General features: G+C 38.1%; 2 protein-coding genes across 2 annotated transcripts in view; one reads left to right on the top strand and one right to left on the bottom strand.

The window, feature by feature from the left end:
• Positions 1-27,911, bottom strand: part of TNNI3K (TNNI3 interacting kinase) — a gene marked incomplete at both ends in the record, with an annotated part of 280,506 nt that overhangs the window by 50,577 nt on the left and 202,018 nt on the right. Inside the window, 2 exons of the mRNA XM_082669170.1 lie at positions 4,255-4,424; positions 7,600-7,659. Coding sequence (XP_082525296.1) covers positions 4,255-4,424; positions 7,600-7,659 — 230 coding nt within the window. The remainder of the gene's footprint in view (positions 1-4,254; positions 4,425-7,599; positions 7,660-27,911) is intronic.
• Positions 14,509-27,808, top strand: LRRC53 (leucine rich repeat containing 53; the record flags this gene model as incomplete). Its single annotated transcript, XM_082653443.1, is given in 5 exon segments — positions 14,509-14,596; positions 16,913-17,325; positions 17,329-17,698; positions 22,352-22,849; positions 25,473-27,808. Coding segments are annotated over 5 exon segments (3,705 nt in total).

Consider the following 27,911-nt stretch of genomic DNA (forward strand, 5'->3'; position numbering starts at 1 on the left):
ACAAATGTGGAAATAGAAACCAAAACCCCCGCCAAATCAAGAATTACAAAATTACAGGCTGTAACTTTCATAACCCCAAAATTGAAAAAATAAATGCACTATTTTTAAGACATTGTTGAGGGCTCCAAGACCCAAAATTGGGAACATTTTGGGTGAGGACTACAGGCCATATCTTGTTGCTATTTAGGAAAAAATAATGCTGGGCTAAAAATTACACCGTGTGTGATTGTAATGAGTTAGTTAGAAAGCCTCTTAGATCAGAGGTTGCTAGCACCTTGCAAGGACTTTTGGGAGAGACCACACAGGTAATCAGCCTTCAGAATGGTCGCCTTTTGTCACAGCTGCTGTTTCACCTTGGCACTCACGGTCCTCTTTTGTTTACCCCATCAGTTGCATCAGATTGACTGGAAGGTTAGATTGTAGTATTCTCTTTGAGCATGCTTCTCATGCTTGGATATATATTGGGCTCACCTGGAAAACTTTAAAAGCTCCTGAAGTCTGGATGCCATCCCCATGGATTTTGGTTTAATTGGTCCCGGACACTGGTACTTGTAAAAGTTCCCCAGGTGATTCTTAATGTGCAGCCAAAGAGCCGGCTGAATTCCAGGTTGTTAAACTCACAACCCTGCTGGATCCTTGGATTCTTTGACTTTAAGAACCTATTGATCTCTGGTCTTATTTGCTCTTTCCTATACACATGCTGAAAAGGCAGGCTTGGGAGGAGTAATTGAATTCTTTCCCTGACCAACTTCCAGAAGACATTGGAAGAAGTCCAGCAAATACAAGTATTGGCAAAATATGTCAAACTTCTGAAAAGTGACACCTCCTGTGCCAGAGAAATTCAGAAAGCATAGGAGAGTCCTGCGTGAGGACTCCAATTCTGCTTCAATAAACTTAATAAAGTTACTTACCCTTTCTGAGCCTCAGTTTCCTTATCTATAAAAATTGGAATACCTAACTTCTAAGGTTTACTTAAATGAGTATTCAAAGTGTCTAAAATAGTGCCTGGCATGCAGTAGAAATGCAATAGTGATAGCTATTTAAAAGGAAAGAATAGAGAAAATAATTAAAGCTTATTGACTGATTATGCTCCAAAACAATAATAATTACAAATTATTGAGCCAATTTATCCAATTTTTTTATCCTCAGAACAAATATTTGTTACATATTGACTTCATTCCAATTACACTGCTAGCTACTAGGGTTACAGATATGAATAAAACAGACATGGTGCATCTTACAACTTAGCTAAATGCTTTACTTATTTCTGGAGTTGATTTCAAGCAGTCCAAAGATTGACCTTACTAGAGGAGTGATACAACTACAAACTGACCTTCAATGCACCCTCACAACAAATACTCAGGGTGTGCTAGGCTGTTAAGAGAAATTTGTACCAAGTAGACAGACAAGTACTTATCAGGGTTCCATAACTGTCCCGAAGGGCCAGGGAGGTATAAAAAACCATGTGAGAATATCAAAGGGAGCATCTCAAAACACCTGATGATTTTTTCCCACCCTGTTTGGTCAGTTTTAGGAGTAGTGGTGTACCTTCTTCCGGGTTCTTGAAGGCCAGAGCAGCTGTGTTCCCTCCACCCCCAGCTCATCCAGTTGGGTGTGCTGCTGTGCCTCCCATCTGGGTAGCTGTCTATGTATTATAAGTTGTGTGACTTACCTACATTATGGGAACTTGCACCCTTTGCTTGGGTCTGTTGGCATTTTTCACTCAGTCACTCTTGTGACAATACTGCCTCTCCCAGTAACAATCCTAAGAGCTAGTATTACTATCTGTATATTACATATAAGATGTAGGTAACTTGCCCAAGGTCACTGAGCTCTTAAGTGGTAAAGCCAAGACTGAACCTCAGATCTGACTCCACAGCTCATCCTCTTAATCTCTGCCTCAAGTGGACAAAGCTTGGGTGACTATGCTTTGGAAATACCAAAATCTGTCTCTTCAGATAATTAATTTTAAAACCACAAGTAAAGAAGAAGAAGAGCAGATGGAATTGAAGATGATGTTGTGACTGAACCTAATCTAATCTTGGCCTATGAGCCCCTTATGAAATTATGTGAGAGACTGGAGTCCAATAAAGAATTGTGTTCAGTTTGCCTTGTTATCAATCAAGCCTGCTGATACTTAACTTCATGACATTCCATAGATTAAAGTTCATGATTCAGGTTCTCATCTCTTCATAGCTGCAGCTGCAACTCTTTTGTCAGACCAGGAATATAATAACTATGGCTAAAAAGGCAACAGTAGCAATTTGTAGATGGTATAGGATCCTTGCTAAATCCAGATAATCTTTCCTCACCTTCAGGATAAAAATGTTGACTCTGATGACAGAATGTGTGAATGTGTATATGTGCATGTGTGTGTATAAGTGCGCATGTGTAATGGCTCATGTACAAATGCTCTGGAGCACATGTGGAAGGACAGAGATTTTAAGCCAGTCTTTTCTGACTTTCCAGGAGTTGCAGTATGCACTTTGTAGGGTATCCATGGAGCTCACAGTGCCTGCCTTTATTGTCCTCCATCCAGATCAGGCCATTGGCGACCAGGGTTACATACATGAAATATGACCCCACCTTCACTCCAACCACATTTGTTTAGACCAGAGGTGGCCATATAATCCAAAGGGACCAATCATATTTTCTCGCATGGCAAACTGTACTTATTCCTACTTCGTTATGCTTTTTGTATTTATGTCCTTTGCCATATGACTCTGTAGGACCTCCCACTAGAGGCTGAGTATATTTTCTTTCCCTATCGATGTTGGACTCAGCTATGCGACTTGCTCAAGGAATGTTGTAGGTTGCAGGAGACTGTGTATTGGGGATTGGGGCGTGTAAATGGCACAGTTTGCTATGGAAGAAAGCTGAACTCTTTTTTCCTCTTTTTCTGACTTGCCCCTTTGCTTAAACTTTTTTTTGTGGCTTTTGTTTTTCTTTGAGGTAAAGTTCACATCATATAAAATCAATCGTTTTAAAGTGAAAAATTCAGTGGCATTTAGTATACTCACAATGTTTTGTAACCACCACCTCTATCTAATTCCAAAATATTTTCATCCCCCCAAAATAAAATCCCATATCCATTAAGCAGTTACTCCCAATTTCCTCCTCCCCAACCCAGACCCTGGGGCCACCAATCTACTTTTTTGTTTTTATGGGTTTACCTATTGCTATTGACGGAATTGTGTCCCCCCTCCCTCCAAATTCATATGTTGGGGCCCTAACCCCGTATGTGACTGTATTGGAAATAGGGCCTTTAAGGTTGTGATTAAGGTTAAATGAGGTCAGAAGAATGAAGCCCTTGATCGGACAGAATTCGTGCCCTTATCAAAAGATAAAAGGACTCCAGAGCTCTCTCTGCCATGTGAGGGTACAGTGAGAAGGTGGCCATCTGTAAACCAGGAAAATTTGAAAGTCCCACTAGAACCCAGCCATGCTGGCACCTTGATGTCAGATTCCAGCCTCCATGGTGAGAAACTTCTGTTGTTTAAACCATCCAATCTATGGTATTTTGTTATAGCTACCCAAACTGACTAGTACACCTATTCTGGATATTCATATAAATAGGATCATACAATATGTGAATTTTGTCTCTGGCTTCCTTCATTTAGCATGTTTTCGGGGTTCAACCATGCTGTAGCATGCATCAGTACGTCATTCCTCTTACGGCTGAATAATATTCTATTGTATGGATACCACATTTTTTATCTATTCATCTGTTGATGGATTTTTTTTTTCCCACCTTTTGGCTATTGTGAATAGTGCTGCTATAAACATTTGAGTACAGGTATTTGTTGAGTATCTATTTTCAATTCTTTTGGAAATATACCTAGGGGTGGAATTGCTGGGTCATAAGGTAATTCTCAGAACACTGAACTTTTGGTGCTCAGACCTTCAGAGTTGCTTCTTGATTCCCACACAAGAAATTCTTCCTTAAATTCCATAAGAAACTCCCAGAATACTTTCAATAAATTCCTTTTGTTGCTGTAGCTAGACAGTTCTTGCTGTAGTTAGACAATTCTTGCTTAAGCAAGAGTTAACCCGAAGCTTAGAGAACCTAGACTAACAGTCAACAAAATTTCTAATTTTTGGTCAAAATATTAGAGGAAAAATAGGTTCAAAACTCCCCTTTCAAAGTTTGCCACAGGGGTGGTAAGTTCCCTGTTGATACTAAGCAAATCAGGTGATTATCTTGATGAAATTCTGGAATCTGACTTGACTGTGTAACTGTCAACTACCACTTACCTTTGGGACCAGGCAGCATAGGACCTTGCATTTAGAGCATATTCCAATTCAAAACGACTCCGTAAAGCTGCCACGTGGCTCCGGCCAGGCCCTCCGCGGCTCAGCAGACAATCAGAAGAAGAGGAAGGTGAGAGAGACCCACTGCTATTACTTGATGCAGGCGACATCAGCTGAGTGAAGGAGGGGCAATTTCAATCAATTAATAAATCCAACAGGCTTAACATCATAGTATAGAATGTAGATTTATTTTAACTTTCCATTCGAGGATTTCTCATATTTTAATTTCTATTCATCTCAGCTTGCTTTTCCTTTCAGCCTCTGATGGCAACACCTGGCTAGCTTTTTTTGACCCAGTTCTGTGATAAGAGCTGGCCCATAAAACTTATGCTTGTCTTTAACAAAACACAGTAGGCTCAAATCAGATTCATAAAATAGAACATTATTATTTAATGGTTAAAAGATTCTCTACATTTTTCACTATGGTGATGAGGTTCATGGCAGAGTTCCTTTAAATTGGAGCTTACAATTATTCCCTTTACATAAAATGAATTTACACACTTTCCCAAAAATACATCCATTTTATAAAATGAAGGCTGCTTTAATGTCCAGCAAGCATGAGGACTAAATAGAGTTGTTGTAAGAGAATTTTAAAAAATATTTACAAAGAGTTAAGTATAGTTAGAAAATAGAAGAGTGTGAGGGAAGAAAATGAGAAAGAGAAGAGGAAAAAATAAGAAAGTAGTTTTCTTGAACTTTTGACACCCTTGTTACTTATGCACTCTACGTAACACGACTGAGAATATTAGTGCTTTGACATTATAATTTCATAAGACATGTAGAGAGCAGACTTTGGTTTAAAAAAAAATAATATATATAAATTCTAAACTCTTCACAGTAGCCAAGACATTTCTAAGTAAAGCTCCGAGAATCATGTGATGTCAGTATTGAAATGAACCTTCAAACTCTTCAATGATTTAATCTCTTCTATGCATCCTTTTCAAGTCAGCTATGCAATCTGATGGGGAACCTCCAGTGATGGGGAACTCACTGTCTCCAGATCCATTCATTTATGTTAGGACAGCTCCGACCAATGGAAAGTTCTTCCTCACAATTAACCAGTTCTATTATTGTACTTCATTTCCATCTGTTGGCCCACAGAGAACTAGGCCATTCCCTTTCCTATATGACAGTTCTTCAGATGTTTAAAAACAGCTGTTGACTCATCCTAGATTTGTCTTCTCTGGGATAAGCATCCCTGTTTCCTCTAATTGTTTCTCACATACAGGATTTTCAATCCATTCACCACTCTGATCTCTATTCCCTAAAATTTGTGTTCCAGTTTTAATTATCCCTTTAAAAGGACATAACTGGGAACTATTTTGTTTGGCCATCTCAGGAGAGAGAGGAATGATCACATTCTTTATTCAGATGCAAGATAGATACTTCATATTCTAACTCACCAAAAGCTTATTATCCACTAACCTTCATGATGCTCCTAAACCATATCTCCAACATTTGATTCTTTTACTATTGTTTCTTTGACTCTGGTGTATGATGATATATTTATTCCTATTAAATTATTTCTTAGACATGTCCTACTACTTTTCCTGCTTTCAAATATTTGTTGTCTCTCTCAACTTTACTATATCTACAAATGTGATGAGCAGAGCCTTCCTCACCTTGATCTTAACCACTGACTAAAAAGTTGAAGGGTAGAGAGGATAGAGCCTTATGGAGCTACACAAGTTAAGATCCTTAAAGATGATTCTAGTTCATTAATTAGTGCAATGCAGTTCAGCAAATTCTCTTTGCATATAGCCCATAGTTATTCGTCTTTTCCACTAGGGGAGATTGTGCTAAGAGGCTTGGTCAATATAACAAGACTAGCTAGCTTAGCAGATCCTACCATTGTCCCTGTTTCTGGAATTCTCTCTCTGATCTAACTGGATATATCCCAGGCTTGGCACAGCCTTGCTCTGTCAAACACAAAGGTTCAGAGTGAGAAGCTACTTGGAACTCAAGCCTGAAAAGCATCTCTCAACATCCCAAGCCTCTGGCAGATGCTCTTGTTAGTAGGGGCTGCTGTAGTCCCACCAAATATACTTCTACTTCTCTCCACCTCATTTGTTTCAGGACTGAAGAGAAGGGAAAGGAAGTTTTATGTTTAAAGAGTAAAGCTTCCTCTTTGTAAGTTCCAGTAAAGATTCATGAGACAGAGCCACTCACTTCAGGCAGTAATCGCAGACCTGGAACACTTCTCCAAAAGATTAGGTTCCAGGGAATTCCCTGGTGGTGCAGTGGTTAAGACTCCGTGCTCCCAATGCAGGGGGCCCAGGTTCGATCCCTGGCCAGGGAACTAGATCCCACATGCATGCCACAACCAAGAGTTTGCATGCCACAACTAAAGAGCCCACGAGCTGCAACTAAGGATCCCGCCTGCCAGAAATAAGACCCAGCACAACCAAATAAATAAATATTAAAAAAAAAAAAAAAAGATTAGGTTCCAGTCACTCTTTGTTAAGATTTTAAGGAAAGAAAACTTTCCTTGGATGGTTCCACTTTGGGATTTAGTTGTGCAATCTCAGGTTGATGCTGTTTTCCCCCATTTTTGCCCCTCCATACACTCGTTTATACGTGAGCCTGTATGTGTGATGTCCATCCCTCTCTCCTGTAGCACTCAGTTGCATTTGGGAATATGTTATTATTTTTGAATTAACGCTCATGTTTCAGTTCCCTTGTCTATTTTCAAATGCTATCTCCTGAACAGGTGTATAGAAAATTAAGGCAATTATAGAGAAAATTAAAGCAAACAGCTCCTTGATATTAAGGAAAGAAAATTCCATTAGTCTCATTACCAACACACATCACTTTATGTAAAATATGTGTGGTATAAAAGCAATGCCTCCCAATTAATTTATGTGCTAATTTTAGTAATAATTTTTCTGGTTCTTATTGAACATAAATGGACAATGGCTTAATGTTTTAGCTTACATTTCATTGTTTGTAAGAAATTTTGTATAGAAGGTAATGATTTACATAATTACTTTCTAACACATTTGTTATTTTTAAATTTTTACATATCAATTTTTTAAGCTATGCATACCCATGTCTATTTGCTTGCCTGATTATTTGTTGGAAGGGCCCCAATTCACTCTGAATTTGCCTTTGCCCTACAGATGCAGTCAATTCTCCTCCACCCTAAGAACTTAATTGACAGGGTGAAAATATGAATGGTGTTATGGACACACACTTTCTTTCCACAAGCACCACCTTAACTACATTCCCCAACGTCATTAGATATTCAAGCCTTTGTAATGGACATATTTCAGAAGCCAAAGTTCTTACCTCAGTGTTGCAGAGACACTCTTCTAACTTGGTAACAACTTCAGAAAATTCAGGTCTTCCCTGTAAATAAAGAAAAGACTTCTTTTCCCCAAAGAATAAAAGGGATGCATCTGTCTTTGGATTTTAAAATTGGATATTTGAATGTGCAAAGAATGAGATTAACAATAAAATAGATTTTTATTTAAAATACACTTGTATTGAAGTGTTAATTGAATGTTCACTTGCTGTTCATGGAGGGATGTTGAGTCTCCCTCTGATAAGAGTTTTAAGTCAGAATTTGCAACTACATTCAGATAATGAAATAGTGGAAAAGCTTTAATTAGCTTTGTGCGCTTTAACGCGGCAGGTTTGCCTCTTCAAAATCAAAGAATAAAAGTGAATACTAAAAACTATTAACTATCTCAGTGCCCTATAATACACTGTTCAATGTGTCTGTAGGGAAAGAACTGCTACAGTTGATTTTATAATTAGCTTTATTTTTGAAAATACCGTCTCAGATTCAAAACTAAGATCAATAGCAACCTCATGACTATGCCCTACTTTAGGGGTTAAGATGAGCTTTTAATCTTCAAAAACTGTCATTAAAGATATTGTCCACTATGAACCTTCGTGTCAGATGAGTTTGGTCAAATAAACATTTCTTGTATTCTGATTATATTCCAAGCTTTGTTCTAGTTGCTAGAGATATATAAATGATTATGGATCTAAGGAAAAAATTCTCGGGATTTTAGAAAAAGTTGGTTTCTTTTGAAGAAATTATATGCCTTCTTTTTTCAGGTCCTAAGGACATGTTACATAACCTATCATTTCTCCCTTTATGAAACTTTCACTGCCAGGAGGTGGATAGCCCAATTTAACATTCAGGTACAGTAACCAACTAATTTAGATTCTTAGTAGAACAATTTCTCCCTTAATATCTAGCCCTCCCCTGAGGACACTGCTTCCCCCAGAGCTCTCTCAAGAGGAAGCTGTTTTCTCTCACATATTCCTGTACTTCTAGGTGGGTGGGGATGGTACTGGGGGTAAGCAGGGGGCGGGGGGGGGGGGGTCTGTGTCTTTCTCACTGACATTGTAACTTCCAAATGGTTTCTCCTGGAAGAGCCACCAGTTTGTCAAGCTTTTCCCCAGAGTCCCTCTCCTTTCTCTGAAGGTTTTGCATCTGGCTCACTGTCATGCTCTCTAGCACTACTCTCAGTGCTTTTATTATCCATGCAGATAATCATTAAGGTGGCCTGACCTCTGGGGCCCTTTATCTCCTCTTCTGCAATGCTCTTATCCTCCACCTTCCCTTGGTCACTTAGCTCCCCGGTCATTCATACCCTAGGCCCTGTTACCAGCGATGCCTGCAACTCCTCCGTGCTCTGCATCCTCACAGTTTCCGTCAGATGGCCCTGGGGCTCTACCTCCTCTCTACCCAGCTCACTTTGTCCGGAGCTCTGACTCCAACAACTTTGACTGCATAAACCATCTTACCACTTAAGAAGATGCTGCTTTGCATTGTGAAGATTTTCAAATGTACCCTGAAGTAAAGGAAAATAGTGCAATAAACCCCGTGTGTGTGTGTGTGTGTGTGTGTGTGTGTGTGTGTGTGTGTGTGTGTGTGTATATATATATATATATCACTCAGCCTTAAAAACCATGTTTTTGCTACTATTGTTCTATCTTTTTGTCTATCATCCGATGTCTCCCCTAATTTTTGTTCCTGTTACCATCTTTTCACCATCATCCAGTCACCTTATTTCCTCCATGATTTAGCTTAGATTACACTGGCAATCATATTCACTCCATCCCACATAGCCTCAACTCCCTTGCCCTATCATGAATTTTGTACACAGTTGGAAAAATCCTAGTCTTGATTAAATCCATCCTGACGGCTCTTATTTCAAAATTATGACCCTCTAACCTGAAGTGGACCCTCAGTACTGTTTAGAGAGTCTATTTTGTATTCCTAGCTCACTCTCTCTCACTCTCTAAATGGCTGTTTTGCACCTTCTCCTCTTTCCTCAGACCTCTAGTTCCCGCTAATACTTCAACCACCCACCTATATCTAAACTCACATCATCTGCCTTCACTCCTTTTTCTACAGATGAACTTTGCCTGATTCTATCCGAGGGCAATTCCTTCACTGTGTACTAGATCTTATCCTTGCTAATCTACTCAAGGACATCGCTCTGACAATAATTCTCCCTTCTATTTTTTGCATCATCAGCGTTCCCTTTCTATTGTTTTATCCCATCAACCTACAGACATATAAATTCTTTCATCTTAAAAACATATAAACAAAAACAAAATAAAACTCTTGACTCTACTTCTTCCTCAAGCTACTACTCCATTTCTCTGTTCACCAAAATTGCTCTAAAGAGTTGCCTAAATTTGCGGACTCTTATTCTCCTTCCATCTGTCCTCCATCCCAATCAGGTTTTCTCCTATAACACTCTGCTGAAACTGCTCTTGTCAAGGATACAGATTTACCTCCTCATTGCTAAATCCATCTTACTTGGCACAGCATTAAATGCAAATAATCATTCTTTTGTCCCTGAAACATTCTTCAACTGGACTTGAGGTCACTATTTTCTCATTATTTTAATTCACTATTACTTGCTATTTCTCAGTCTTCTCTTTAGATTTCACTTCTCCTCTTTATCTTTAAATTTTAAATTGCACCAGGCCTCAGTCTTTGGGTCTCTTCTCTATTTAATTTGTTGAGGATTTAATTCAGTCTCATGGCTTTAAAAAACAACTTCCAAATATCTATATCTAGCTTAGTACTCTTTCTTGAACTCTTAACTCACATATGCAACTTCTTGCATTTACAGTCTTCTCTGCTTCAGTAAATGGCAACTCTATCCTTTCTGCTTCCAAACACCACAGGATAATATCTGAATTCTCTCTTTGTCATACTCTTGCTTCTAATTCACCAGCAAATCATAATCATTCTGCCTTCAAAATGTATCTAGAATCTGAATGAACAAACTGCATTTATATTGGATCAACCCTCCCCCAGATAACAACTGTAAACTCTGGATAAAATGTAAAAGACTGTGACCTGAAAGAAACAGAGAGTGAACAGGAGCAGGTAGATTTTGGAGGGGAGTCACAGAAGAAATGAAGGGCATAGGATAAGGTTCTTATCTTTTTTTTTTTTTTTTACAACATTTTCCCTAAGAGTAGGCGCCATCTGCCTCTTAGAGAGCAATTAGAATTCTGATGGCGGTAAGCCTGCAGTTTTGCCTGCTTGAAGAACCCGAGGATAGAATTCAGGGCATCTAGGGTAGAGTGAATTAGCTATGGCTTTGTAACAAATTATCACAAGTGGTTTAAATCAAAACCCATTTATTATCTCCGTGGGTCAGAGTCTAGTACAGGTTAACTGGGTCCCTTGCTCAGGGCCTCACTAGATTAAAATCATGGTGTTAGTTCACTCTGTGATTCTCATCTGAGGCTCAGGGTCCTCTTCCAAGCTCACTGGTACTGGAAGAATTCATTTCCTTCAGGTCCCTGTTTTCTTGCCAACTGTTGTTCAGGGATAACGCTCAGTTTCTAGAGGATGCCCATAGTTCCTTGCCACATGGCTCCTATAAGCAGTTCACAACATAGCCATTTGCTTTCTTTCTGGCCAGCAAGGGCATGTTTCTCTAAACTTTTTCCCCTGTGACCAACTGGAGAAATATTCTTTGCTTTTAAAGGGCTCATCTGATTAGGTCATACCTACACAGAATAATCTTTGTCTTGCCATATGAGGAAACATAATTATGGGAGTAATATCTCATCATATTCATAGGTTTTGTCCAAACTCAAACGTAGGTGGTATTCCTGGAAAAAAGTGGAAGGAATCTTGGGAGCCATCCTAGAATCCTGCTTATCACATGTAAGCACTAGAAAATGAGGGGAAATCCTAGAAGAAAGGGGTCTGGGAGAGGGAGCCCCAGAATATGCATATAAACTCTGCCTAATTCTCTGGCTGACCTCTGAACCACATATGCATAGGGCAGACTCTAAGCAGCCCAGGTACGCTAAAAGAAGTGAACTGAGATTAGATCTTTTGCTCAATGCAGGACATTGTTCTTACTATTTTTTCAGTCTGAATTATCTAACTCTTATTCCTGCCTGTGGAAACCCTCTGTCCTCTTCAAGCCCAACTCATAAGACACATCCTTTATAAAGTATCCAAGGATTTCGCAAAATAATTTTTCACTATTATTTAGATTTATTTCATTCTTTCTTGTGTTACAACTAGCTATTTACATGTCTATATCACTAGCTGGAACATGATTTGAGGGTAAGCAAAGGCCTGTTTACTCCTGTATACCTAGCATGTTCCACTGCACAGGATAGCTTAGTTGAGCTCAAATTTGTTACATTAAATTGCATCATGATAATAAAAAATTACACAGAATCTGACTACCTCTCATCCTTGTCTGAACCATCATCTTTTGCTTGTATTATGATAGTTTCCTTCTAATTACTTTTGCTGCTACTATTCTTTGCCTATTAAAAGTATGTTCCCAACATGGTAGCAAATCCACAGCTACCATCAGACTCAATACTGAAAGATTTTCCTTTAAGATTAGGAATAAGACAAGGATGCCCACTCTCATTCAATATAGTATTAGAAGTCCTAGTCATAGCAATTAGGCAAGAAAAAAGAAATAAAAGGCATCCAACTTAGAAAGGAAGAAATAAAACTCACTGTATGTGGATGAGTTGATATAGAAAACCCTAAAGACTCCACCAAAAAACTGTTAGAACTAATAAAAAGATTCAGTAAAGTTGCAGGGATACAAAATCAATATACAAAGATCTTGTTGTATTTCTGTACACTATTAACAAGCTATCAGAAAGAGAAATGAAGAAAACAATCTCATTTACAATTGCATCAAAAAGAATGAAATACCTAGGAGTAAATTTAACCAAGGAGGTGAAAGACCTGTACACTGAAAGCTACAAAATATTGAGGAAAGAAATGGAAGAAGACACAAATAAATGGAAAGGTGTCCCATGCTCATGGATTGGAAGAATTAATAATGTTGAAACTACCCAAGGCAATCTACAGATTCAATGTAATCTCCATCAAAATTCCAATGGCATTTTTCACAGAAATAGAACAAACAATCCTAAAACTGTTATGGAACCCAAAAGACTCCAAAAGCTGAAGCAATATTGAGAAAGAACACAGCTGAAGGCATCATGCTCCCTGATTTCAAACTGTATTACAAAGCTATAGTAACGAGCACAGTAGCCAAAATAATTATTTAAAAATATGCTACAGATGAAGTAATGCCACTCACAAAAGCCTCCAATTACTCTCATCTTATATGGATAAAAAAACAAAGCTCTTGCATTCATCTCCAAGGCATGCACAGCCTGCCCCTGCTATTTCCTGGTTTCCTCTTCCTCTTGTGTAGCAGGCCACGCTGACTTCCTCAGGCTGAGAGCACACATGCCTTCAGGGACTTTGCATTTACCATTCTTCCCACCTGGACTGATCAGCACCCTTCATCTTTCCCAGGTCTTTGTTCAAATGTTACTTTATCAGTTTTTTCTTGTCACCATATTTGCCCTACTTATTCCATAGAACTTATCACTAGATGACTTAATACATATTTTCATATTTTTTGTTTATTGTTTACATCCCTTCGTAGCATGTCCATCCAATGAGGGCAGGAGTTTATCACTCGCTATTCTATCTCCAGTGCCTTCAGCAATGCCTGGAGCACAGAAGGAATTCAATAAATACTTGTTGAAAGAATGATAGAATTAATAGTTTTATGTTTTTTTACATTTTATTTTATTTTCAAACTTTTTGTATGGGTAGAAGGTTTTTTATTATAATTTGCTTTAAGTTTTTTTTTTAAACCAATCAGGGAATACATTATAAATGAATGGCCTTTTTTTGAACATTAAATCCAAAACGGTGTTAATATTTCATTGGAGAGCTGAAATAATGGTAAAACTATGATACTTACTAAACACTTAGAACATTTTATCTAACTCATAATGCTCTGTAATGTAGGCATTTATTATTTCTATTTTAAACATGAAAAGGAAAAAATAAGAAAAATTAAATAATTTATCTAAGATAGTATAGTCAGTAAATAGGAGAGCTGAATTCAAAGCTAGGTAGAGCTTGTGATCTTAATGCTCCTTCATTCTCCCTCTCTATCTGTGGCATCTATATCTGTGAAGAATAATTTCATTATAAATATATGTTTCAGTGCCTGAGATTATGTTCTGCATACTAGAAAGAACACTGGATTTGGAGTTAAAAGACTTGGTGTTAAATACCTAATAGCTATGTGACTTTGGATGGTTTATTAACCATTCTGAACTTCAGTTTTCTCAGCTTCAAATTGAATTGCCAAATTAAAAGAGTTAAATAAGGTAATGTATTTGCAAAAGCTCAACAAACTATCAAGTGTTTTAAAAAGTAACTTAATTTTTTAATAATCTATATTAATGGCTGTGCCTTGGATGTGAGTTCTCTGAATTTATGGTCAAATGCTTTAACGGTTCAGTTTGTGTTTCTGTTTATTGTGGGTATACATATATATTTGTTGAAGCATAGTTGATTTAAAATATTATATTAGTTTTAGGTGTACAACATAGTGATTCAATATTTTTATAGATTTTACTCCATTTTAAGTTATTACAAATCATGGCCATATTTCTCTGTGCTGCACACTATATCCTTGCTCCTTATAACGGCTCAGTTTAAATTCTATTCAAATTAAGGATTTCAGCCATTTATCTAGCATCATGTGAGAAGCCAAAGTGCCCATTAAAAAGCAGAAATCACCAAAATGCCTCATGAGCTGAATATACTGAAATCCCTGGATCATAAATGCCAACATTATGACGTGCATTGCTCTCTACTTTCCTTTCAGGTGGATGGCTCATCTCTTTGCTATTATGCTGCAGTTGGTGGCAGCCTGCCCTGCATCATGTATGGTGTGCACCAAGGATGTAACCCTCTGTCACCAGATAACCTATATAGTAGGTAATAAAACCAGTAACTCTAAAAAGCAGTGTTCAGTGTACCTGACAAATTCATTGCTATGCCTTTTTTTGTACTGACTGATCTCTCGGCTCAGTCTGAAAGAGGTAAACTTTTAAAGAGCAAGCTTTCTTTAGTGACTAAAGATTGATAATATTATTTTATTTTCCTGTTCGTCCCTGGTGGTCTTAACCAAAACTACTTTAAGACCTTCAGCGGTAACTGAGGTATTTTGCTCTTATAAAAGAATACCACCATTTTATTGTTACATACTTTTTTTAATAAAAGAAAAAAAATGATCACTTTAATTATATTTTGTCCACACTCTGTGCAGATTTGAAACCTACCACAGGCTGGAAGAAATATCAATGAATCAGGAACCTGAAGTGCAATTGTTCAGCATTAGTAAGATTAAGTGATGTACCAGCAAAACAGATTATTATCAAAGTGCATCTAATTTTGAAAGTGTAGTCTTTTTTTATTGGTAGTAAATGAGCTGTAGAAATGCTAACAAGATACACTGCCTGTATTCATTACATATTGCTTGCTTAAGTCAACAATTTAATAAGACACCTTATTAACAAATTTGAGGAGAATGTGATTTACATCCTGATATCCAAGAAGAGATAAACAAGCTATAAACCATGCCAATGGAAAAATTTCAGAAACAAATCTAAGATTGAGTGGAAGAAAATGAGTTCTTTCATTTCTAAAATCCTATGACCCCATGAGAATTAAGAGGTAGATGGCATTGTCATTCCTGACAGGAAAGATTTTCAAGGCTAGTTCGCTGTATACCGTCTCCAATCTGTATAGAAAACACTTAACAAACACTAAACTCCCATCCTCTCAAATAGATTTGACTTCACTACATTTTTAAATTTTGATCAGAGATAGCTGTTTGTAAGAAACAAATATCGCTCATCTACATTGCTACACCTCTATATATTCCTTCTCATTTACAAAGTGTCACATTTGTGAAGTTAGATTTCATAAACACAGAGACTTAAATGGATGATTTGCAAGTGGAGCCTGTCTGGTCCTAGACAAGAAGTAATTGACAGAAACAATAGCCTGCTCCCTCAGAGTCAGAAATCTCTAGAGGACTGAGGATCCTTAAAAACAAAACTCCCTCAGCCCACATGAAAAACAATGATGAAAGGAACAAAATGCCAAACTGGTTAGAATTAATAGAATTCAAATAATCAGTAATAAATACTAAAAATAAATACTAAAAAAATAACACCCCTAAACAAAAGCCCCATGACTCGTGCTATGGAGATGGGAGCAATTCTTCCAAAAGAAGGCACTGTGGAAATCCTTTGTCTTTTACATTTTTTTAAATCTCTTTGTTTCAGTGATGTAGTCTGAATTTCATAAGGGAATTGTGATTTGCTTCCCCCATGGTTGATTGTTCTAATATCACCTGTAGACCTCCCAGGGACAATGGACTCTTCATCCTTATGACACTGTCATTTGCAGTCAAAACAATTTTAGCATGATAAAGATGTGTTACAATAACTCCTGATTATAATACATCTTTATCGAGTTAAAATGCTTTGATTTCTAATGACAGAGCAGTGATAGCTCTAGGGTGATTATGGTGAAGGGATTTAACAGTTGGAAGCCCTGAGTACCACCTGTCATTACATGATGGACTTCATTGGTGGGAACAGATATTAGACAGGAGGCCAAGATGGCCCAGACTTTAATGAGAACCCCACTGACAGATCCTCAGGTTGTCTGGAGAGAACATAGATCCTTACCAAGTTGCCAACTTTTAGCCTGGAGCTAAAAAGCAGAAACCAACGGTCCTTCTCACTTCTGCCACCCCAATCCACACCTTTATGTTTGAGAGAAAAGATGATTGGCTTCACAGCATAAATATACATTGCTTGTGGAAAACTGGTTAGGAAGCTCAGATACTGGCTCGGCTGTTGAGTGACTCTGTCTTGGGCCAGCAGGGCTGAGCAGGTCAGTACATAGCCTCACAGAGAGAAAGCCTGAAAAGCCACTTTCAAAAAAACATCAATGATGATAATCCAAAACAATGAATTAAATTTAACATCTAAAGGAACAGATGGGTTTGTGTTTCTCAAATAAACATGTCATGGTAACAAAGAATATAAAAATCCATCATTCTGAAAAGAGCCACCTTCCCCTTAAACTGAGAAATCAGAGAATCATTTTCTTTTTGTTTGTTGTTCTTACCCAGGTGATAGAATTGTACTCAGAGGGTATTGATTATCTCTGCTCTCCACTGTGTTCCCCTCCCACGTGTGTATACTCGCTTCTAGTCTGTGCTTTTCTTCTCCACAGCAGCCCCTGTGACCACGAGGGTTTTAATCATCACTGATGGATATCTCTCCTCTATAGAGAGCACAAATCTGTCCCTCTTGTTTAATCTTGCTCTGCTCTCCTCGAGCAGAAATGGCATCGAGGATGTTCGGGAAGACGCCCTGCACACCCTTTCAAAGTTGCGGACGTCGTTGCTGGAGCACAACCAAATATCCAGCTCTTCGCTTACCGATCACAGCTTCAGCAAGCTTCGCAGTCTGCAGGTGCTGGCGCTTAGCAATAACGCTCTCCGCGCCCCGCAAGGGTCTTGGTTCCGAAACACCAGGGGCCTGACCCGGCTACAGCTGGATGGGAATCAGGTCACTAAACTGACAGACAGTTCTTTCGGAGGCACAGATCTCCACAGTCTCAGGCATCTGGATTTATCTAACAGTTGAATTTCCTACATTGGGAAAGATGCCTTCCGGCCGCTGCCTCGACTACAGGAAGTAGTCCTGCCCGGTGTTTTTACTCCACTGAAGCAGTTAATCCTTCTGAGCTTAGATAAGAACCAGTGGAGCTGCACTTGTGATCTCTACCCCTGGTTCTTAAGAAACTACGTAAAGTCTTCTGCTCACACGCACAGAAATGCCAAGGACCTAAATTGTCAGCCATCCACCATGGCTGTGGCCACTGCAAAGAGTGTGCTAAGGCTGTCTGAGACTAACTGCAATTCCAAGGCTGCCAACCTCACTCTGGCTCTAAAAGACAGAAGTCCCCTCTTCCCAGGGCAGGATGTGGCCCTGCTGACTGTCCTTGGCTTTGCAGGTATGACAGGGAGAAGTGTGCCCAGCTTTCCTCCATATTCTTGAAGTACACTAAATGATGCCTTTCTCAGGCAACTGGGGAACGTTTCCAGGGCTTGTGGAAGGGAGAGGTTGTCAGTAGTGTGGGAGGATGTTAGTTGATTTGGCATAGGTTGAAAAAACTACCTGTTGCAAAGAAGTTGTCTAACATAGAGGAAAGGGTCTTGAACCAGAATTCAAGAGCTCTAGTCCTGGTATAACTAGCACTGTGATCTTGAGTACATTAACCTGCTATTCAGACTTCAGTTTTCTTGTCTGTAATGAGGGAATAGTCTATATTTCAGTACTGGTACATTCATTAAGATGCTGGGAGATAGGGGTTAAAAAAGTGATGAGACATAGTCTATTTCCTCAAGGCACTCCCATCGGTGTGCTTCTCTGTGGTGGAGTGAGAATCAGTGGGCTTTACCAAGTGCAGGGGGAGATGCTATTATGACAACCAGGTGCATCCTGCTCTATAGTGCTTGTATAAGTACTATAGAGCTTATACAAGCTCTATAAGCTTATACAAGAGCATATATACAGCTTATACAAGCATGAGCTCCGCAGTTAGATTATCCAGGTTTGAAACCTGGCTCTGCTCTTACTTGCTGTGTGACTTGGGCAAGTGATTAATCTGCTATGAGCCTTGGTTTTCTTCTATTTGGGGGTTTTGAATTCTTTTAAGATTTCTGTTTGTCTAACTTGTTTATAAACTTGGAGCATTACCCCACCCCCCAACTGACTAAGGAGAGGATACTATCCAATCCTTTAAATTTTCTATGGTAGTTTAAAAATTTTTTAAACTATGCATCAGCTATCATTACAACTCACTGGATGAATGATCTAATGTGATGCTTTGTGGCATTAGTCAAAGACCAAATATGCCTGAGATTTGTCAAGATATCTAGATGTTTGTATGCTTTCAGTGCATGGTGAAATCCTTTGTACCTGTGGGTAGCCATGGTGATGAGAAGTGTGTGTGTGTGGGGATGTGTGTGTTTGTGGGGGGTTCCCCAACACTGGAGGACCAGAGGCTTGCAAATGGCATTCAGGACTGAACTGATATACTTTGAATATGTGCCATAAATAATTATTCCATAGCAGGTTTCCAGTGAATCACTTGAACATCAGATTTTTAGCTCCTTTTAATCAGGATAGATGGAGACCAGTGTCAGGTCTAGACAGTGAAACTACCACCAGCAGTAATCAAATTCACTTGGAAGTGAATTGGAATTCTCTCAGGAAGATAAATTGTTTTAGAAAATGTGTAACCATGTCAGTAATTTTACGTGCTAAGAAATAATTTCCCACAAAAGACAAAAGCACTAGAGCAACAGAGTTTCTCCTTAAATGTGTTTCTTAGAATACTTAGTATGTTATAGGTATCTTTTATGTCTAGTTTTAGAGAAGATTTTGCCAAGTTAGCAACTCTGCATTAGTGTAGAAATAGATAAAAATTCTGGAAGGTTCCAAAGCCTTTGTCAAAATGATAGGAAGCTTAACATGTTGATAAATTATGAATATTATTACATGCATGTTAAGTTATTGCGTGTGAAATTACCATAAAAATGTAATGGTTTTTTGTGTGTTGTTGTGTTTTTTTGTGTTGTTTTTGTGTTGTTTTGATGTTGTTTTTAAGTGAGATTCCTCTTTAAAACAGCTCTGACTTTTGATACCGATTTACTCCTTCGAAGGTGCTACTCCTCCTGAAGTGAAAGTGTGGTCAATAATCTATCCCTCTAGATTGTGGGAAAAAGACTTAGAACTAAAATTTGGCCTCTGATTCTATTGTCTTCTTTGGCTATAGATAAATCATCACAATTCCAAGTAATATGTAAAATCATATTCGGTGAATTTAAAACTGATAAGTGGCTAATTGGCACCTAACCTCTTGACACTTCCTATTCTGTGAACTGGAGGATAAAAAGAGAAAGCTTTCATGAAGCTCTAACATTTCCAATTCTTCAATGAGATTTTTATCATTAATTTTGCATTTTTGTTGTCTTTCTAACTCAGAAATATTCTTAGAATACTTTTTAAAAATTGCAACAATGCCCATGGCAATGAAAATTCAGCCATCTTCTTGATAGTAGGTTCAGCCTACCTACGAGCTTAATCTGCTGTTTTTGCTCTCTGCAGTAATAGAAAGTGACTATACCTGAGTGGTAATGTGACACAGACATAGCTCTAGCATCAATAGCGGGAGAGTCAGTGGTTCCTCGTGGTTTGGACACAATTTACTGAGAAACTCTATCCCATAATCAGATTACGCCTACTTTCATTTCAGTGGCTGATTCATGCATTTAAGAAAATTTAGGTCTTTCTTTCCTTTATTATTTGGTTTAGTAACTGCATCAGCCATAATAGTATTCTCTTAATGATTTGTTTTGGATTTTTTTTCCTAACAGCTGAGGCTTTTAGGATCTAATAGGACAATACCAAGCCTAAAAAGCAGCAGCAGCAATTACAACCACAATAACATATAACAATGACGATTCACTGAATCTTACTATATCAAAATACTGTATTAAACATGTCGCATATATTATCTCACTTGACCTCTGAGTGGTATTAATTATTCCTGTTTGATAGAGGAGGAAAAATAAGGCTCAGAGAGGTTAGAAAATGTTCCCAAGAAAAGTATCAGAACAGAGCTTTGAATCCTGAGTTTTCTTACTCCATGTAAGAGATACAGAGATGTTTCTAAAATTTTATTATTTTCATGTTTTTAACATTTAAAAACCAAAACCTTTGGAAAAACCCAGACTCTAGGATTTGGCAATTAAAATGTTCTGATCTAACTTTTGCCACTACTTTTAAAAAACATGTTTTTTTTTTTTTAACATGGTGTTTTTAATAGAGATTTCATAATTTCAATATGTTGTAGCACTTTCCAAGAGTGTATTGTTGTCAAAGAAATAAAAATGGGGCTTAAAACGTTACGATCTGGTAAGCTACAAAAAGGTTGGCAGATTTTGCCAGAAACTGCTATTCTATTTGGTTAATCTTCATCTTTAACAGAAAAAAATGAAACAACTATGCCTGACCCCTTCTCTTTTCTTTCAAGTTTAAAAAATATCATCACATTTTCATTAAAGTTGTCTGCAGTGGAGAGAACTAGGCATAGTGCAATCAAGGAGTCTAGAACACTGGTATCATCTTATTCACTGTCCTCATCTCCAGAGTCAGGGAACTGAGTTTTCCAGGGCAACTGACTTGCCCAGGGTCACACAGCAAGTTATAGGTAAAGCTGGACTCTGAATGCAGAAATCCAAACTCAGTCTATACTGACACCATGTCCTCCTGATCATCATTTTGGAGATTTTTAAGATGAGACCACTCAGTGCTTTTCATTATTAGGATTCATAAACAGAATTCCTTCTGTTTATTTAAGAATATTCAATAAACAATTCTGGTATGCCTCCTCTGTGCCAGTGTTGAGAGCACTGGAGATACAATATCAAATAAGACTGAAAAGATCCATTTCCTCATAGTGCTTAATTCTAGCAGGGGAGGACAGATAGTGAACAAGCAAATGAATAAGTGAACACAATAATTTTATACTGTTATAAGTGCCAAGAAAAAAGGAAATCACTGTGTCAGAGAGAGAGTTGGGTGTAACTCAGAGACTTTGGTATGAACATCTATGTGGTTGAGGATGCCATTTGTCAAGATGAGAAACAGTGAGGTAGAAACAGGTTAGACTCTGCACTTGAGTTTGAGAAACACTGCCGTTTACAATGTTATTTAGAGGATAAGCTAGCCTATAGAGAACATGAAATGACTGTACCAGGAATTCTGAGATTAGATGTCAATAATTTTATTGTGGTAGTTCAAAGAAGGGAGTGATCTTTGCAAGATGGGAAAAAAATAGCAAAAGACTTAGATTTTAAGGTATAAATGAAATTCAAATAAGCAGAGATAGGAGAAAGTATTAGAAGCATCATAGAGAATATACAAAGGCTTAGAAGTACATTTTAAGACTAATGAATTGAAGAGTTTGAAACATAGTGTTTGAATGTGGGAAATGATAAAAAATGAGGCTAGGAAAGAAGGTTATGGCAAGAATATACTGAGTCTTGAATGCCAAGGAGTTTGACCTTTATGCTAATAGAAGCCAATGATGTATTCTGAGATAGCGGATGAATCTTTAGAGGTGATTAAAATATGGCAATAGCTTGTAGAATCTTCTTTTCTTTGGGTGGAGGAGGTTATTATACATGAGAATTTCAGGGTATAATGCTAAATGTGGTCTACTTTTATTGACTATGGGATTAAGAAATAGGAAGTTTCATTTCCCATAAGCAGAAAAGGAATTTTAATGCAGGAATTATTTTATCTTGAATGAATTTCAGTCCATGAAAAAAACCCCCTTTTTCTGTCAAACACATTCCAGATGGTATTGTTTCTTATAATTTTTAATCAATACAAAGAAAGATCCAAATTGGAAAACAGAACAATGTCGATTAAATATCCTCTGTCTGGACTAATATTTTTCCAAATGGTGATAGATTTCCCACCCATTTTGACACCCTTTAAGCCATTAACCTTGATATTTGTGGATTTCACATTTGATGATTTATATGTTTCTTCCTATGATGTTATCTTTTAATAGTCTCTCTATTTGTCACAGGAGCTGTTGGTCTCACTTGCCTGGGTTTAGTTGTATTTAACTGGAAACTCCAACAAGGCAAAGCAAATGAACACACAGAAAACCTTCCTTGCAGAACCTTCGATGAATCCCTGCGTGATCATGAGGCAAGAAATTACCACGCTGAGGGATGCTGTAACTGCCACTTAACCCAGGAAAACGAGATAAAGGTCATGTCCATTGTGGGGTCCAGAAAGGAAATGCCGCTCTTACAGGAAAACAGCCATCAAGCAGTACTGGCCTCTGAGTCCACAGCCCTTAACCTGAAAGGGAAGGGCCATGGGGCAGACAGTACTTTCTTCTCCTTTGGTGGCAGACTGCTGCAGTCAGGATGTTCAGAGCCTCCTGGGAATATGGCAGCTTTTAATGAAGCCAGCTTACCTACAAGATATTGTCCAAAGAGAGTTGAAAAGCTGAGGAATCGTGAGCCTGGGGAAGTCCAACCTCAAACTCTGCCACAGCATGTAACAAGAACAATAGGTGAGTTGTCTTGTTTTAGAAAATCCCACTCTGTTTAAATCCCTCTGAAAGGGTAGCCTCCTTTGATTTCCTCAAAAGAGAAATGCCATAAAAATCATCGTGGCACCAGCCTATTCCTCTCCTAAAGATAATGGACATGTATCTGTGCGTATGGAGTGGGGTGTAGATAAACACTTCCCAACCTCAGGAGCTGAGAGTACACCTTGTGCCCATCGGCAAGTGAATTTTGTGACCCGACACCTAACAATGTGTTTTTTTGGTTTGTTTGTTTTTAAGAAGCCTTTTAAATAGCAACGGTGCTCTTAAGATTTATAGGAGGCTGAGTATTGGCTTCTATTCCAACATCCTTCGAGTCTAATGCTAGTTCTACAGTAAGCAACCTTCCCAGAGCATGACATGTTAGAAGAATCGGCCTTCTAATGCTAGTGATTCATTTCAGGAATGATGTCAAGACACATACTTTGCTTGCTGAGCTGTCAGGGATGATAACTTCCCAGTTCAGGGAAAGTCAGGACTTAATTCATTGTCCCATGTTGGGAGCCGAGTGAATCTGGCTGTGACATCTACCCACGGTACATGGGCGATGTCAATATTTAGGTGGAGGCAATGAATTAAATGTCTTCCTTTTTCTCCCTGAATAGTAAGGCAATGCTTTCAGGCTCAACAGTGAAACCTTTGACAGCTGCTCTGTCAAGAGGTTCCTGTCATTTATTTGAATTGGTTTACAACAGGCAGAGCTTCCTCTCAGAATATGAATGACAGAGGTGCTGCACCAAGAAATTCTTACCATGGGGATCTGGCCCTAAGGATGGATTTGGGGACAATTGGAAAAGAACGAAACTGTATGTTATTCCATATGTGGTATAAAGCAGGATGTGAGTTTATGCCATTGCATCCCCCAGACTTCAGATCTTACCAGTTTCGGGGGCCTGATGATTTGACTGAAAAGAGGAATGGCTAAGGAAGAAAACATCTGCCATAGAAACCCGATCAGATAGGTTTTATTTTATAAAGCAATAAGCACTTAGCCTTTCAATAGAATCATACCTTAGGTAGATGTTTCATTTTAGCTTTGTCCAGAGCCTTCACTTCTCTGTGGGAAACTCCTATACTAAAGGGAAAGTGGCCTCTTAACCATTTAAAACCCAGTCTCTTGTTTCACACAAATGCTGGTTTGTCAAATCAATACAATTACTTTTAAGAAAGACTTGAAATTTTGCTACATGCCAGGCATTGAACTGAAGCTGGAAAGGACAGTTATTGGAGAGAAAACGTTCAAGACCACACCTGCTCCAGAATAGAAGTCTGTAAGAGGCAATATCACTCTAATTAGGGCTTCTAACTCGGAAATATAGTATTACAGTATGTCAGGGGTAGAGGAGATTTTAGAGGTGATCTAGTCCAATAGCTTTTAATATTTATCTTTGGGCCACAGAACTCTCTTAGAATATGTTAAAGGCTAGCAGTTCTTTCCCTGGAAGAATTTTATACCCACATAAAGTTCCCACTAGTCTAATCTTCTGATATCCAGCGAGTAAATGGCTTCTTCAAGGTTACTCAGAGAGTTGAAGTTAGATCTTAGATTAGAACTGGATGCAAGTTGGGGCTTATTTCACCTCTTTCTTTCTATCACTGAAAGGAATACTTCTTTCTTCCTTTGGATAAACCAATTTCACAAAACAAGAAAAAGTACACTGGTAAGATGTAATTTTAAACTTAATATGCATTGTGGAAGAGGATACGGTTTAGTATCAGACAGACCTGGGTCAAATTCTGCCATATCATTTAGTTGACATGTAACTGGGAGAAAACATGCAACCTCTCTAAACTTGTTTCTTCCTCTGTAAATGTGCTAGGAAAATAGGACTTGTCCAAGGGATCAGGTCTCTTAAATGAAAAAATGAATGTACAATATTTAACACAATGCCTACCTCTTATGCTCAATTAATTAATACTAATATTTTTGTCATTAATATTATTTAACATGTATCATTAATAAATATTGTATTAACATGTACCATTTAAGAGTCTCAGGCAGATTCTTTCAACACAGACCAGGCCATAGTCCAAACCACATATTCATTTAACGAATATTTAATGAATATTAAGTGATGCCAAGTAAACCAGATACAGACTCTGCCTTATTGGAACCAGTAACATCACAAGTATTTCTCTGTTATTGTTGAGGTTATTATCTGCTTGAAACCTATATATTACTCAATATTTTATTATGTTCTTCCTAATAGTTAGTCCCAAGTGGTAAATGAATTGAGAAAAAAATTACTATAGCCACTTGGAAGGAATTTAGATATTATTCATATTTAAAGCTAACCTAATGGACAACTAATCTAAAGATTTACAACTATGAATATTTTAATTTCTAATTCCACAACTTTTACATCAGCATCACAACTGATTAAAATGTGGCCATAAAGAGTGCCATTGCAAACACACCAAACTGCCCAATGTCCCTTGAGGATTTGGTTAAAAATCAGGAAATTTTCAAGAATTGCCATAATCAGAGGAGTCCTTTTTGCACCTCTCATAAGGCTTCTAAGCGTCTGTTTGGTTGGGGTAATAAAACTCTGCTCAGTGCTAAATTCCTGCATTTATTGTTCAGCAGATATCAGCAGTGACACATTTAGTAGAAGATATGCAACATCCGCTTCAGCCTTGGCAAGAGAAAGTCTTGAAAAGCATTTAACAAATGAATCATGGCAGCCTCCAATAGAAAAAGGACACAATGGCTTACAACCACACAGGCTGAGACATTTTATTACAGGCTCATCATCCAAGCCTTGTGAGCCTGAGGAACACTCTGTACAAAAAACCTTACAAAAACATAGATCAAAATATGATGATCCTTGTGGGCTGTTAACACGAAGCAGGCCTGGGTATTTGCAGCCAAACAGTTGTCTTATCTGTAAATATGTGCCCTGTGATCAATTTCAAGATTATGTGAAAGAAAGGAAGCCAAGTCGTCGAGAACTTTCGAAGCCCAAGAAAGAGCAAATCCAAATTAACAGAGCAATAGAAAAATTCCTGATGAGTAAGGACAACATGGAGTTATTGGGGTTATCAACAAAAATCAAGAAAACATATTCCCCTAAGAGGGTTAGCTTCCATCATCCTGATTTAGTAGAAAAAAATAGTTTGGTGATGTCATCCAAAACATCAAGCCATTGGAAAGAACAGAAAAATCAAAGTAACCACCTGACCAACTTGGATCTCAAAAAATGTAGCAATCCTCAGGAGAGAAACAAAGGAGGAAAATGGCTTACTGATCCACAAATTCTGCAAAAGAAGAGAACCAATCAATCTGACTTCAAAGGGAAAATTAAAGGACAAAATTTAAGGATAAAATTAAATTTAAATCCTTTTAGAAAAGTTAGAGTCCATCCAGAAAAATCCTTGCCAGAATTCCCAAAGAAACGCAGACAAGTGTTGTCACCTTCTAATAAATTCTCCAAAGTTTCTGAGAAAGAAGCCAAAATAAACCTTGTGTCCTCTGCAGATTTTCACCAACAGTCAGAGAGTAACAACTATGTTAGATTCACTGCAAAACGGCTGCCTCTCAAACATGCCCCAAAGCAGACCCCATATTACAGAAAAAACATTAAAAAGGCTCCTCTCTTCAGTGCTGACAACTTGTCAGTGGCCAACCAGAGCTCTATGGAAGGCAACTGTCACCCTACGGGTCATATTCCTGATGGAAACCCATCAACATTGCGTCAGCCAACACCCACTGTGACTGAACACAGGCAGTCACACTCCCCCGTCTCGACTGAGCAAGTGGGAGGTGCAGCTCGCCTTGCACTGGGCATTCCTTGTTATTTACCAGCGACTTTGGAAAACATAGGAAGGGATATTTTACCATCCCACCATTTTAAGGGGGCTACTGACCAAGGGGTGACAGAGTCCACTGAAAACATGGAGCAGGACAAATCAAAGACTAGTGAGCTAAATCAGTTTTCTTTGTCCCTGGGGAATCAAATCCACAGGACTGAAACCTACAAGGAACATACTTTAGATCAAAATCAAACCTTACAACATGCAGAGCAACTCTCAAGTCACGAACAACTTGGAAACGAAGAAAAAACGTTAATGACAGAACCCAAAATATCACATCCAATTGTGGAAATTTGTGTTATGGGTGAGGGAAATGATGTAGAAAAGAAACTTCCTAAAACAGAAACTTATGATTCCTCTCCTATTTCCCGAACACAATCCAAGGGCAATTTTACATTTATGAAGACAAATTCTATTCCATACCAAAATAAAAGAGAGCTTCCCAAGGATATCAGTACCTCTCTTAGTACTCAAGCCATCTGGCCTCTAACCAATAGTAGTGAAAAAGGAATTGACAGCACAAATGCATTGCCCAGAGATGATGGCACTGAAGCACTGCAGATAAAAATAGTAGGGAAAGAAGAGAAAAAAATGTTCGATGAAAGCAAGGCAAATTCTAGTATGTTAATTAGGACCACACAGATGACCTTAAATGGCACCACAAAAGAAAAGCAACAAACTTGGGAAAATGGAAAAAGTGAAAAACATATATTATATGATTCAAACTCTGTTGAGGCGACTATTACAGCTAAGGATTTGAGAATGACAAGTTCCCATGAAACCAAAAATAGACTACCTTGTAGTGAAACAGATCTTAAAATTAACAGTAATATGCATGATTTGAGAGAAGTTCAAGATTTTCAAACAGATAAAGATAACAGTGCACATAAAGAAGGTGCAATGACAGGGGAGACATTACCAGAGTTAAAAGACATTAGTTTTGAGGCAGAAAATAAGGTGTCTCTAATTCTTAGAAGAATAAATGAAGCTGAAAGCTCTGCTCCTAAACCTACATTGTGTCCACCCTCTGCTGAATACGTTAATTCATCACCTTTAGAGGCAGAACAAAGTGAAAAAAATAACTCAAATAATAATCCTTTTCTACTTTAGCTTTCTTCAAAAGGACACACAGACACTCCCTAGCCTTTGCATGCATTTCAAATGCAGTATTTTGGAGGAAAAATCTTCACTAACTCTTTGTTATCAATAGGAT

This window comes from Grampus griseus (assembly GCF_964374135.1).
Source record: "Grampus griseus genome assembly, chromosome: 1".
In the NCBI taxonomy this organism is placed as follows: domain Eukaryota; kingdom Metazoa; phylum Chordata; class Mammalia; order Artiodactyla; family Delphinidae; genus Grampus; species Grampus griseus.